The sequence below is a fragment of the Anarhichas minor genome, unplaced genomic scaffold (genome assembly GCF_050575085.1).
Source record: "Anarhichas minor isolate MPS153535 unplaced genomic scaffold, ASM5057508v1 ptg000074l, whole genome shotgun sequence".
NCBI lineage: Eukaryota > Metazoa > Chordata > Actinopteri > Perciformes > Anarhichadidae > Anarhichas > Anarhichas minor.
In genome coordinates, this window is record NW_027466520.1 from 9803221 (window position 1) to 9818861 (window position 15641).

At 41.6% G+C, this 15641-nt stretch overlaps 1 protein-coding gene across 1 annotated transcript in view; it reads right to left on the reverse strand.

Annotated features, from left to right (window-relative positions):
* The window catches only part of cntnap2a (contactin associated protein 2a), a 277910-nt gene that overhangs the window by 8879 nt on the left and 253390 nt on the right, over positions 1-15641 (reverse strand). Inside the window, exons 21-23 of the mRNA XM_076080696.1 lie at positions 11490-11723; positions 10407-10540; positions 3647-3740 (exon numbers count right to left, since the gene is read on the reverse strand). Coding sequence (XP_075936811.1) covers positions 3647-3740; positions 10407-10540; positions 11490-11723 — 462 coding nt within the window. The remainder of the gene's footprint in view (positions 1-3646; positions 3741-10406; positions 10541-11489; positions 11724-15641) is intronic.

Here is a 15641-nt window from a genome sequence, read left to right on the forward strand (position 1 = left end):
GCTTAAGGTGTTGGCAAGATGTCACTTGTACAGGCACATGATTGAGAGTTATGATTGTTAAAACAGGGCACTTGCAGTTAATACCACTAATAAGGCACACAAAAGGCGGTTGGTTCACATCCTGCCCTGCTGAAAATGGTTCTGATTATTCCTTGAGGGTCAATGTATGTGTTTAAGTGAAAGAAAAGGCGCATGAAAAGCACAATAAAAGCACACGGAAAAGGGAAAAATTACACCTGGAAATGTCAGCATGACTTAAGGTCTGTGTAAAATAATTGGCTGCAACGTATTAAATGAGTGTGGGCAGAGTTAACAGAACAAGAGAGGCCAGCGGCATACAAAAATAAAATAGGAGAGAAATCACAATTTCAGTGTGGTACTGATGTACATGTCCTTTACAAGCAACCCTCAAGGCTGCAATCATCCGTCTCTAACAGCACTTTCACAGTGCCACTATCTTTCTTGCTCCGTCTCTGCCTTTGGCCCTGAATTTATTCCCTTAGATAGACACGCTCACACACATGATTTGTGGCAATGAGGACTGGGTTGGGAGTGTGCCTGCTGCTCTGGTGTATGACTCATGTCCCCCATCTATGGAGAGACCCAGGGAGGACAGACCTATACGCAATACATCAACCCATCCACCAACACACGCACACACACACGGATGCATGCTGAAAGACATGCCCACTTCCATCCTAACCCTGCATTTGTAAATATGCTGTTAAGCGCTGATGTATATTTACCTTTGCACACTGCATAGGGTTACATTAAACACCAGTCTGCAGCAGTTTTAAGTAGCATATGCTGTATGCTGCATGTGCTGAATCACCCCCTGTGCTTCATGATCAATACCACTTTAGCAAAATTACCCGTGACAACAAACACATTAGATCTCATGACCCTGGACCCGAGATTTTTACTCCGACAGCTACAACAAACAAACGCAATTAAATTGACATTCGTTTTGTTGTAGTTGGTCGGTGACATTCAAACGTGCCTTTCTTTTGTCAGTTATATACAAAACTTTGAATGTGAGACTATGCCTGCATGGAGCCTGAAGTGCGATCATGCAGGTATATCAGGGCTGCAACTAACAATTATTTTCCCAATTATTTGATTAAGTGTATAAAAAATATTCAGTTTCCAACAATATAAAACAGAAAAACAGCAAATGAACACACTGGAGAAACTAGAAGTATGGCACGTTTAGCATTTTTTTTTGTTTCAGCTCTCATACTAAGCATTGTCGGGTCTTATATCTACCACTGCAGATCCATATCGATGGCACTGCTTTGGTGTGTTAGAGGGCTCGGGTCAACTCAGTTAAAAGTGTCTTACGTGATGGAAAGAGATGCTCAAAGAGATCGTCTGAGGGAGACTCAGGTAGACGACTGGGAAAATGAAGGAACTGCTTCGGAAAAAAGTGTCTAATGTGGAAGAAACAATATAAGCGACAGCGAAAGGTAGGCTAAATTAGTAGCAAATCACGAAAATATTCCATTACTTTAGGGGTTGTTCATGGTATGTAGACCCTTTGCAGCCCGCATGCAAAATGAAGATTCAGTTAGTGAGGGAACGATGGCTATTGAATATTGGGGCCCTAATCAATGGCATCCTTTTGAGCAGATGTAGATAGACAAGTACAGTTTTAATGTGAATTTGTAGTACCAAGTACAGAGTTAACTAAGGAGTTAGTTCATAGAAAAAAACACATGTTTACTGTATATTAATACTGGTTATATACATTTCTTTCTGCGTATCTCTCTATTCTTTGATGTCTACCTCGCTGTATTCCTACTATCATTATTCAAGCCAGCTAATCCCGTCCCACAATGAGCAGATTGTGAGGTGATAGAGGAGACGTCGCTGCGATCAGTGTGTGTGTGTGTGTGTGTGTGTGTGTGCGCTGTACCAAACACAGAGTCTCTGTGTCCCAGAAATAGAGAATCTGATAGCCCAGCTGTCTGACAGCCTCTCTTGTCTTTGTGGTCCCGACACTGAAGTGGAACAGATCTGATGAGATGTGCTAAATCAAACGCCTGCTTTTGTTCTCTTTTCTTTCTCTCTCTGTCTTTCTCATCCCAATGTTCTCGTCATCCTTTTGTTTTCCTTCTCGATCCAATTTACCTCCTCATGTCACTGTTCTGTCTGTATGTATTATTTTTGTGATGATGTTTACGGGAGACTCACAATGTTGAGTCTATTGATGTGTAAAGTGTAAGGCTGTTTTGGCATGTGCTGTGACTTTGTCCTGCACGTCCTCAAAGCATCTGTGCTGTGTTAGTTGGGTTAAGATGGATGACTGTGTTCTGTGTGTGCATGTGCCTGTTCATGTGTGTGTGTGTGTGTGTGTGCGCGTGCACGGTGTTGTATTCCCAGGGGTTCTGGCGGTGTGTGCAGCAGTCGATAGTTCTGGCTGGTAAGTGAGGTCAGCCATTACTTCAACCTCACCGACCTGACACTTGAGGTAGAGGACAAAAGAGACATAGGGGAAGGAAGGGAAGAGAGAAGAAGAACAGGATAGAATAGACTCGAGCAGCCTGCAGCGAGATGCAAATAATGAGATACAATCTTCCATCAGAGGAACATTATAAGTAATTGAAGAAGCTAATAGAATTGACAAAAACCAAGCCACAAACCACAGCTAGAAGAAACTAAATATGTAAAGGTATAACTAGCTCTTAATAATGTGTGTAATCAAAGTCTAAGGTGTTTGGACAGATGGTTTAGTGGTTTGTTTGGACCAATGGTCTTAGTTAAGTCAGTGGGAAAAAATACACTGATGTAAAAGATTATGAGTCTCAACTTCAGCACTGCAGTGTTAGAGTTTCCTACAAGTAATGCGTCAAAATAGCAGTGACTCACTAACCCAAACAGCTACATCAAAGGGAAAAATAAAAGCTGGGGATTAATATGTTCTGTTATCTAAATTGGTCAAGCACCGAGGGAATTCTGAACATTGCTAGGCAATGTGATATCAGGGAGGTTTTAACCAGACAGACTTCATAACCTCATCAGCCACAAATGTTGTGCGTGCAAGCGGCTGAGATCATGTACTGCACCAATATCCCCCATTTAGTCCTCTGGCATCATCTAGTGGACAAATGAGTAATTACAGCCTCTTTTCTTTTGAGCGTATTCATTTGTCTTCTTCCTTAATTATTTATTATTGCTCATTAATGTGTATACTAGTGCTTTAAGGACCCGTATGTACATTTAAATGGTTTAAATTTGTATGGATTTACAGAAATAGAATGGAGTTCATAAATACATACAGCGCAAGTGGATCAAAATATACCTAAATATGACAACAACTGAAAAACAACAACACTGTGTCCAGTTGGGGATTACAGCAAGGTCAATCCACATACATTATATACATTTTAATAACTGAATGATGCTTTATTTTCCTGAATTTTGTTTTTTTGCAGCATCAATAGCGTCGATCTGACTTTTCACTAATCCACAATAGAATTGATTACCATTAGAAAGTTGAGCTCCATAACGCTGCAAAAAGCTCCTGAGCAACGAGTTTGAGTTTGGTTGTGATTTGAGTTGAGGATAAAGTAATATGATCATAGTAAGTGTGGTGAAAGCACAGTGCACAGTGTGAAAATGGTTAAATACGAGCCGACATACTCACCAAAGACTTTGCCCAAGAACAGCGTCTTAACCAGGTTGAACTGTGTGTCGGAGGCGTCTGGGAGAGTGTAGCTGACTGGAGGGTAATGATCCAACTGAAACAGTCGGAGAGAGGGAGCAAGAGATAATATATTAGTTTTAAAGGGAGTCTGGTTCTAAAACTACTGATCACAGCCTTTTAACAAGACACCCAGCCCAAGACCTGCATCAGCACATTAAACAAGATGATGAAGAAGAGATGGTAATTCATTACTGTCAGGCACTGTAAAGCTACAACACAGCACAGCCAAAGGCTCAATAGCTCCCTCTTGTGGTTAAACATTTTCAGTAAAGGGGAAACCACTCAGTTAATATCTCACTTCATACTATCATTGCTCATAAGTCACACCAGACCAGATGATTAAAGAAAACCCTTTCGTCGGAAAGTTTTTTTTCTCCTATTTGTTTATTCAATCCAGTCACGGCTAAACGCAAACTCAAAAGCGATCTCCCATAATGATCCTGCAACACAAACAGCTCTTCACCAGGACTCGAGAAGACTGATCATACATTAATTAACAATATGCAATTTCTAAAGTCTGCGGTGGGTTCAAAGCCTTTCCCGGGAACTTAAAAAGGAGCGAGGAGAAGCAGCGTGTTTACACAGAAGAGCGTCAGTGGAGACGTGAGAGCAGAGAGGGTGATGGAGGGAGGGAATACACGACTTTAATATCACTGCAACATAAATAACTTGTTATTGCTGTTTCACTGAAGTTTCTAATTAGCTTGAAGGCTGCAGCCGGCGCTATTGATGAGAATAATTTCAACCCCGCAAATTGGTTTCTGTGTGTGTTCCAGAAATAAAAGCTCTTCCTTCCTCCCTTCTGTCTGCTCACAGGAGAACTGTATCTCAGCACACCAAACCCGTCTGCAGAAAGCACACCAGCGGCCCAAGCCGGGAGAGGGGAGGTTGATTGAAAACAATGACTTTTGTTACTGTGTGCTTCACTGGAAATTAGTTTCATTGATGTGTTGAATAGCTGTCGTATATAGCCTGCAAGCAGGGAGCTGAGCCGGACTGTCACTAAAGGGTGTGTGTGTGTAGTTGCTCTTGTTTACAGGTTTAAATCAGTAGAATCCTCCCATACAGAGAATTCCTACCCTCTACCTCTCTGGTACATTTGCTCCCTCTTTCTCTTCCTGCGCACACACACACACACACACACACACACACACACACACACACACGGGCACACACAAAGCATATCCTAATTTGATTCTTTCCAAAAGCCCGGTCTCAGTGGAGCATTGTGTGGGTTTTGTTTTCCATGGTGACTGGAGGGTGGGATAATGGGGCACAATTAAATTGCGCTCAGCTTATTTACTTTTATCTGAAAAAACAAATTGGCTGCATAGTCTGGGAGGGCGGTCTGAGTCTCAGAACCCCACAAAAAGGTCCACAGAGGAAGACAGCCAGGGCAGAAACCTAATTTTACCAAACTTTGTCAATTACAACCGCAATTATTGAGACCCTTTCCTTTTACGCTGCACCATTTAGGCAACACAATCTTCTCCTTTAAGCGCTGTTGGTGCCTCTTAGGTTACATAAGGCTTACATAAGCAATGTAATCAGGGGTTAGACAAAGAGAAAATTTACAATGGGTGAAATCTTTTTCCCTAACTATGTGCTCAAAAGGAATCTAATTTAGCCAATGTGCTGTATATAGTCAAACTAATTTACAGCACACTGAGAACTTTCATGGCAGCTCTGTTTCCTTTATCATATCTGAGGGACAAAAAAAGACTCCCATCACAGATTCAACTTTAGAGAGGATAAGTCCAAATAAATGCCTTTTTCTTTCACTTCAATGATAGTTTGACCTCATTAATAAGTGAACAACTGAATTAATGTATTTTCCCTTTACAGAGCCAGCCACCCACACCACTAATATCAACCACTGCAACAACAATTAGAGGAGTGGAGAGGAGAGGAGTGGAGGAGATGAGATGAGATGAGATGTTTGTTGCCTGAAGGGACTCCTCACTTTCATGTGTGAGAGTTTGAAAGAAAGCGAAAGCCAGAGATGGGAACTTATTTTGATCCTACCTTGATATGCCTTTGATAGCGAGCTAACCTGACGAGACCTCACAAACTGCTTATTAAAAACCCAAACACTTGCTTCCTGCACTGCATGCTGTATGCCTGTGTGTACATTTCAGCAGGTATTTGTGTGCGCATGCAAATCCACGCCCTGAAATAAACCTCAGGGCTGTGATGGGGCGAGATAACCTTAATGCATCAAAGTTATCTTTGTTATTTTATTTTGTGGGTCTACTTTCTTTATCTAAAAACAAAATCCTACTCTTCTCAGCCCCCTCCTCTCTCTCTGACTCTGCAGTCCTTTTTCTTTTGGTCTCCATTTCTCTTCTGCTCTCTTCTCTCTCAGATTCCAATTACCACACTCCTACTTGTCTTCCCACTTGTTCTCTGCCGTGTCTTGAAACTAAACAGTTGCTTGCCTAAATGCCTTTAAGATTTGAAGCCCTGATTGCAGTGAGACCTTTGCAGCCTCAGGTAAACACTCCACTCACTCTTTTACCCTGGAAATTGAATTTGATCCACTGGCGGGCCCACCAGCATAACTGGCTCTTATTGCATCTGACTCAAATCTCTGCCTCTCACTCATGCTGTTGTATCTCAGATCAAAGCAGCTATAGCAAGGCCTCTGACGAGCATGTGCGCAAAAATAATAATGGGTTTGTTCAATTTCAAATGCTTGTGGCTTGCTATAACAAAATTGTCATTTTAGCCGTTAATGCATAATGCAATAATTTGTGATCTAATTTCAAACTCGGTAATTAGCAAGTCTACGTTTCAGCCAACGATAATTCAGTTTACATTTTCAATTACAACATTTCAGCATAGGACTCGTGTTGATTGACTGTAAATGCTGTTGATGGATGGCATTTCAAAGAACTTGCTGGAAACAACACTGACATATTTCCCCATTCTACGCTGATACAGTCCATTTGTTAGCAAACAGCTGCCTCTTTACACATCTAAGGCCCTGTTCAGACCTGACATTAACATGCGTCTTGAGTAATCCGATCACTGGTGGACAGCTTAAAGTACAGGTGTTTATGCACCCAAAACCCATCGAGGACACGTCCGATCGCTCAGACCAGAATCTGAGGTGGTCTTGTCCAGTGTCCACAGGAATGTATCCTGGGCCACATTCAAGCAGTCTTTGGTTGCATGCTGGCAAACAGTCCGTGTGGAGAGCGAAAGAGGCGGAACACATTGGCCGACGAGCAATCACAGAACCCACCGGCTATCGCCTGACAATGATTTCGATTTTTTTAATATTTAAAATTAGCTTGTGAACTGGCTACTTGTGAAACAATCTGGTTGTACACGTCATCTCTCAACTCCAACTCCAGTTTCGCATATCAAGTTGCTCATCGAATTGTAAACAAATAGCAGTGTACGGAAAGGCAAGTCTTTGCCCAGATATCCGCTGGTTACGCCGGAACCCCAGAAATAAAGCTCCTTGCCCCTCCTGAGATCGGGCCTTGTGTGCTCTGATTAATTTGACAAGCAATTAACACACCAGTCATAATTTTAATTTGAATGAAAACTCAAACTCCCGATGCACGTTTATATTTGCATATAGAGCGGGGAGGTCAGTCGAGACACATTCTAATGTTAGGTGTGAACTGACGTATTTAGAGCTGTCCACTTGTGATCGAAACACATTGTCACGCATGTTAATGCCAGGTCTCAACAGGGCCTAACAGATACAGAGTAGTTTATCTACAGTTTATTGTTTCATTGGTGAATCGTGGCATCTGCTTTGGGAAAAATACTGTTTAGTTTTTTGCAATTGCTGAAACACAATTTCTGAAACCAAGGCCCTCTTCGTGGAAAACCTACATATAAAAAAGCAATAACATGAACACATTTTTTGCATAAGCAAGCATTTCATCCCAAACTTTAAACTATATACTATCTTGTAATAGTACTATATACTCCATGTTGTTCAGTGTTTTTGTTGTTGCTGTCCTCCTGAGCAGAGCTATGTCCTGTTCCTCGCAACTCATTCATGTGAGTGTGAGCTACAGTCATGGTTTCTGGCCAAAGATAAATGAACTATAGCTAAAAGCCCTCAAGGATGTGGGAAGGTAGAAGGTAGGAGGAATGGTGAGGTAGAAGGAGAGCAGTGTAGTGGACAGATGAATTATACTGAATAATTATGAATTTTGAAGTATGGCAAGTCTTTGCAGTGAGTTGACCAGACTGTCTGTTGGTATGCATGTCCACATCTGTTTACCCATGGATATTAAGGGCATGTTTGTACCTTGAAAAGAGCCCAGAGGCAGTCAGGCAACATGAAAGTTTTACTCATCAAAGTAATCTTCGTTAGCACACCTTCTGGCTCTACTTTTCAAGCCTTATCTATAAACTTTATCTATTTCCTCTCTACATCCGACCCCCTCAGTTCCCATGCTAATGTTTAGGTGGTGAACCTATCAATTATGGAGAAAAACATTCAACGGATTGTTATTAGAGTAGCCTACATCCTGAGCACATGGGGAGTGGTAAACTGGGGATATTGATCGTTAATATTTCAGTCACACTCTGAACACTGGGCTGAACATCAATATCTCAACACAAACCAGGCAATGATCAACCAGTGGAGCACACAGCGTGTGCATGCATGTATGTGTTTGTAATAAGCAAATAAGTGGTCTGTTGCTCCAATCTCTCTCCACGCCAGTAAAAAGGGGGTGTGTTGTGTTGAAGTGCTCCCACTGGGGTGATCAGCAGCTGCAGGATGTGATTTGCTCAGAAAATGAGGACGATTTCCAAAGGATGTTTCAGTTTTCAATTTTCTTCCTGCCACAGTTTTTCATTGCTCTACATGCAATGAGATACAGAAAGATATAAAGACTTATGTAGAAGAGGAGATGTAATGATTATTGGTTGTCAAATGTACTGTGATTCATTCTGGCCAACACCTTAATGAAAGCAACAGTGAAGGAGCTACATTTGTATTTATCAAAAGAGACGGTGACATCTTGACATGATAGCCAATTAGAAAGAACACAACTAATCATATGTTCACCGTCTACCACGCGCTTTATGGACTCAACTATATTTTATCTTGTGTCAGTGTAATGCAAGAGACAAACCCGTCCTTTGAAAATAAAAACCTAATTGAGATTTTCTTCATCATTATGTTTACATTTGAATCTCATTTGTCAAATATTATATTTCATTAATTTACTTCTATGTTCTAAAAGAATAAATTAAACATCCTGCAAATATGTTGATTCATATATAGTATTGTCATTCTCCTTATTCATACTTAATTTGTTCTAATGTTATTAACGCAGTGGGTTGGTTGCTTTGTCAAATTACATCTATGGTCTATTGTTATTGTTATTATTCATTTTATACATAAATATTTTAAATTAATACTATATATGGTGTTAAGGTACATCTTTTTCTCTACAATAATTTCTGAAATAGAGGAGATGCAGACCTAGGTCAAGTGCCTCATGGATGGAAAGTAATCCATGAGGACACCGTGGATACGACGATAGAGAAGATTCTCTCAGCATGATCAATAAATCCAAAGAGAATAAACAGGCCAGAATGTAAGCAAATAGCTGAAATATCAGTAAGAGCAAGGTTATACAAAATAATGGACATGATGCTCTCCACACAGTTGTCTGCACCCTCATTTTGCGGACAGGAGATGAGTCAATGGCTCGGGTTAATGCAATGCCTCCCTCTGGCCACTAGGGGGTAGATAGTGAGCATATGATTGAGTTACTCTTTGGATGTTTAGGGACGCATACTGTATGAAATGGCTGAACTATGTAAATCCTACAATGTATGCCATTTGCAAGCAATAATGGCACAAAACATGATGTGCAAACAAGGTATTCAAATCACACATTCTACAGGAGGCCATGCATGCACAAACTGTAATGTAGCTGTTCAATTGAAGAATTCAAACTTTTATCATTTTCCTTTTTGGTTCTCAAATAAGAAAAAGCAAACCATGCAACTACACATTTATCCTGATCTGGATGAAACCAGTAACGAGGTTTTACAAGCCACTGCCATCCATTGAGTCCCCCTTAAACTGCAGCCTGCAGCCAAATTGGAGCATTTTAGCACAGAACAACGTCTGTAATAGTTTAGCTGAATTGTCACTCCATCCTTGACAGCTACTGACTGAAGCTCGGCTGTATTGATCCGCACTAAGCTGTTTAGCTGCACAAAACGCAAGAGCCAACAAAAAAAAAAACACCCGCACACCACCACAGATACACACAAATGTATGTGCGCAAACACATTGTCATGCACAAGCACAAACACGGTCAGTCTCTCTTGCTGTGTCTCATACGCACGCATCCACGCACGCCAAATACACAAATAACACCACAGTCTGCAGTCATACAACGCACACAGATCGATGCATTCTCTCTGTTGCTATACTTAGGCTGTCTAGTGGAAGTGGATTAACAGTGGCAGAGGACAAGCACTTTCATCACAGCAGAAAAAAGAACAGGGCACTGCTCTCCCATTTGACTTAATGCTGATAGTGGCTGGGCGTCGTGTATGTGCGTGTTGGATGCTCTCCTTCTTTGCTTGTAAGTAGGACCATGAAATTGAAGCGTGAGTCTTTTGACTTCTGAGCATCAACTAAAAGCCTACAATATGTGTTTGAGAGTGGTCAGATGTGTGTGTGTGTGTGTGTGGTCTGTACCTGGATCGTGATGCTTCTGTCGACACGGGACATGTTAATGCTATGTGGCTGTCCGTTGGCCAGGTTACGCTGGTCCACATCTATGGAAAATGGCTCCCTCAGACCTCCCAGGTAATACCGGACCTGTAGTGAACCTGAAGACATACAGGCCAGTGGTTTGAAACCTGGTCTGGTTATATGAAACCTCACATCTCTTCTTTCCCACTTCTCTACAACGGTTTAAACGCGAGCTCTCATCAATAAGTACCTGAAGTTCAAGTTTTAGTTTATTGTCATATACATTAAAAAGTACAATCGTACATGCAAATGCAATGGAATGCACTTTCCCTGGCCCGGTAAGCCCTTAAAACTGTATATCATAAGAATGCATAAAAGACAAGAAGAAGAAGAAATCCTTCAATAATTAATCCCTGTGAGTCATTCAAAGTGCTCGCTGTTCAATTGTCTAACTGCCTGGGGGGAAAAAACTGACTTTGAAGCTCTGATGCTTTCAATAAATACATTGAATTTTCTAAATAGTTCTCAAGGACTGGCTGCATAAATCACGATTGCTGAAAAATCCACAAGTAGTTAGTGTATTACTAATTGATGACACTAAAGACTTGCCATTTTGTAATTCATTTTGTTCATTACCCACTTGTTTTCCTACACAAGTACTCTGAATGAACTGGACTTAAGGCCAAAATGTGAGGGTGATGAATAGAGGGTGAAACCCTGAATGATTCAGAGGGCCCACAGCTTGACTGTGACTGGGATTATAGATATTGACTATTTTAGGCCCTGAGTGTGCAGGGGGCCCAAGAATCTATAGCAGCACCCCGAGGCAGTGTGAGTATTTTGTAGTTCTATTTTTGTGGTTGTGCACATTGATTTGTGAAACGCTAGATGGCACTGCCAATTTACTTTATTTAATCGAAGCACTTCGCTGCCTGTCAGCTGCTCAGTGGGAGGCCGCTGACTGGAGAGGATTTTTGAAGATTATAGAACTTTCTAAACTGTGCTGCAAGGACAGTCTTTGAAAATGTACTTTGTCGCACTAACAAGCATTACTCTGTGCAGACTTCTCAGTGGTGAGTCGCTTACCATTCTGCCTTAAGACCACAGCCAAATAATCCTGCGTCTTGGAGCTGACATACATCAGAATAGCTGGAGCGTTGGAGGTGCTGAAACTGAAGGCCACTTCCTCCTTTGTTAGATTCACTTCATGTGGCGTCAGCTGGTGCGTCAGGATCTTTGTGTCCCTGCTGGCTCCTGCAACTGCTTCGGGCATGAAGTTGTACTTGACCAATGTTCCTGCCTCAAAGAAACCCCCAACATCTGGGATAGAGGAGAGAAGTAAATAAGAAAAACATATTAATAACACACATGGAAGACAAGTGGGTGAACACAAACAAATACGATAAACGCTTGTCAATCTGTCTACGCTAATACTAGAATTATCATATTATAGATGAATCTATGCATAAAAAAAACAGGGAAGAATGAAAAAGGAAGACAGAAAGAAAGAAAAGAACTACGATTATCGCCCCACGGTCGTATGTCTCCGCCTACCAATCAAGGTGCAGATTACATCCATGTCTGTCCAAAATGTCATCGCCTCTTCATTTTATGTTATAGAGATTTGTGAGAAATTGTCATAATTAGCATTTTAGTTCTTGAGTCATGGCCAAAAAAAAACGTGTTTTGTGAGGTCACAGTCAAATTCTAGAGATATTGCGTTCATGAGAATGTAACAGATGTGAGGTCACCAAAATCTAATCAGGATCAAAAAAGACATTCCTGAGATATCACCTTCACAAGATGGATGGAAGTATGAGCGACTCGAAAACAATACCCCCGGCCACGCATAAAATCCCTTTCCATCAAAATAAAGCCACAGGGAACCGCACATAAACTCACACATGACGAGACACAACAGGGTAAACATATTAAATGGCGAGAGAGAAAAAAGCACACACATAAATATGGCTGTGCTCAGGAGGTGTAGTAAAGTGGGTGTTAAATTGCTGTGCTCCGGCATCTGAAACCAAACAATACATTGTTTGCCAGTACATTAACAGACCTAATGGCATACTCCAGCCATTCCAGGAGGCTTATTGATTCATGTAATCAAGTGCTGAGAAGATGGGGCATTATTTTTCCAATGCTCGTGTTATGCTCTTGTTTGTGTTTACGTGTGTGTGTGTATGTGCAGGCAAGCACAATGTACTATTGTCAGTTACGGTTGAAAAAAAAAAGGCACGGTGTGCGTGAAATTAAAGAAAATGGTTCCAGGGAAAGCAATGAGCCTTGGGTTGTGTGTGTACGTGTACGTGTGCGTGTAAATGCCATGGAGTATTTCTTGACATGTTCGCCTTCCCAGCGTGGCAGCAGAGAAAATGTAGAACTACGCCTCTTGCGAGTGAAGGATACTAAGTGAACACATTTATGCATCTTATTTTAAAGCTTCATGTCACCAATCGTCTCCCGCCGGACAAAATACTTCAAGCTACATTACTTCAATTCAATACAAGACTTATTACTAGAAAATAGGAAAGTTCTCTGACTGGTGCTGGCGTTCAGGCTACACCACAATTTTGTCCTCTATTCTGCTGTGCACTGATATTGTTTCGAGCTTTGGAAGTCTGGGGAGACCCATTTTACCAATTGTTCTGCGTTAACCAAGCGAAGAGCGTGTGATGTTTTCAAATAGCCTGCTTCTCACTTCGTCTTCTGATGCAGCTGCATTGTTCTGCCAAGATCCATGCTGCAGGGCATTATTTTGAATCAGGCAAAATGCAGTATTTCTGTCGGAGCAGCATGCTTGATTGAAATTCTTAAAAGTGTTACAAAACAATATATGAAAAATCAAATCAACATAACAAGCCTCAATATCTATGGACAAGGGACGTGACAGAAAAACCTTTGCTTCTTACCTCATTCACATCTTACATTACATTTATCAAGTGTCAGGTCAGAAATGACACATTAGCTTCCTCTTTTACTCTAAACGTGTCATATGAGTTAGTTAGCCAGCTTAAAAAAACTATCATTTTAAGAAGCCAGCAGACTGTGAATCCTCTCTAAATGTAAGTAGCTTTGTTTAATCTATAAATGTTTCCGAGTAAATGGCATTGTGCATTGTAAAGTGAGTGAGAAATATCCAATTACGTTAACCTAGATAAGTATGCTACAACCGAACGCCGAAAAAGAGATTTGTTTTGGGAACCAAAAAGGTTACAATTAACTTCCACCAACTGAAAACACATTGTGAAAGGGTTAAAATTGTAAGATGAAAACTCTGACAACTCTCAGACTGGACAACGCAGTGGTAACCTGTCAATCACAAGGTAGCCCCGCCCTAAGGAATACAGAGGTTGCCGCCTGATCCGGAGATAAAACTATAAGCCTGAAGAAAAGGCAGGACTTAAAACTTTAAATAATCCGTTAATGGGGTAAAGGTTGGGGTTTTAGTTTGTTCATCGTCTTTACTATGTCGGGCCTTTGTGTAACCTGTCTTAGCCTTCTCTGCCCTCCTGAAAAAAAAGAAGAGAGATTCTGATTTGCTGCCCAGAGCCTCAGCAGCAACACACGCACGCACGCACACACAAAAAACTGTCTGGAAGCACAAGGGTGAATGAGAAAACTCCACTCCAGGGCAGGGACTCTTTATGTGTGTGTATTCTATGTCAGTGTGTGAAGAAGTTTTGGAAAGGGAATTTGTGCAAGCATGCAAACCTCTACAGGTATCTACGAATGTGTGCGTGCGTGTCCATGTATATGTATGTACATGTGCACATCGGCTCCGTGTGACCCTCCAGGGCAGAAAAGCAGAAGAATGAGAGTGTATAATAATAATACTGTGGGGTCCCCTGAGCAGTGTGTAAATATGGATACAATGGAAATGCACTATGCAATTATGGCTGGCTTCATGCATTTTTCACTCGCTTGGAGGATGGGGAGAGAGGGGGAGAAGTTCGGAAAAAGAAAACAGGAGAGGGGCAACTGGGAGAGTAGGAAAAAAAGGCAAAGGTAAGTGTAAAGAGGAATAGGTAAAGGAAAGAGGCAGTAGAGGAGAAGAAAAAAATGGAGAAGCAGAAGAGAGAAAAGAAAATATTTTAGCTGGACAGTAGCACAAAGCGAAGCAAGAAGAGGAAGCAGTGAATCGTAGATAAAAGCGAAAGGAGATAGAAAGGAGATGAGAGAAGACAAGGAAAAATAAGGCAGATGTGTGAAGAGCGAGGGGAAAAGGGGAACACAAGGAGGAGAGAATAAAGAATACAAAGAAGATGAGGACTGGAAGACTGGAAGTACAGATGAGTGAAAATAAAGAACAGAAGGAGACAGGAGAGACAGAAGAGGAAGAGGAAAAGTCACATGTCATGCACAGGAACAAACAGACACAAAGCCGTGCTCTCTCCCTTTCTTTGCCTCTCTCTTTTCTCTAACACGCGCACAGACCGACTAATACACACACACACACACACCCTCGCACAGACAGTGATCTCTGTTCTCTAAATCCTGATTGGTCATGACAGGATTCAAAGGAGGTCTTCTCATGTTTTACACTAGCATATCATCACACACTGTTACCCTCTTCCCAGGCGCACACACACACACACACACACACACACACACACACACACACAAACAAAGACACACACAAACACAGACACACACCCACTTCGCTTTTCTGTCATCTTGTCACCCCCCCTCCCCCCCTGCCAAGAGCACGGGGAAAAACACTATTAGGCTTTAGGAAACAAATTAATTCACGTGTCGGGGATCAACTCTCTGACTGGGAGCTAGCGGAAAGCCTCTGACAGCACTGCTGCTCTTCTCCCCAGAGCGTTTTATGAAAACTTGTTTTGGGAACTTTAATGCTGCATCTAATGAATCCCTGTGAAACAAACATGATGTTGTAGCAATATGCAACAGTGCAGGGGCAGAGCTACAGTGCGACATTTCTCATCTCTGAACTTCAAAAACCTGGAGCTACCCACCGCTTAGTGAAGTGACTTGCATTTTGTTTTTTAGTTTGATCTCTCGGCTCTGCATTTGCACAGTTTCAGCATTCAGTGAGTGCACTCTTACGTCCGGGAGAATTGGTGAGTAAGCACAATATCACTCTCAATCGATGCCTTTTATCATGAGCCCGAACACTTTCAACACCGACAGCTGCAAATTGAATAGGAAGTGAGGACAATCACAGAGCACAACCAAAACCACAGTGGGTTGTCAGGCAATGACGCTCAT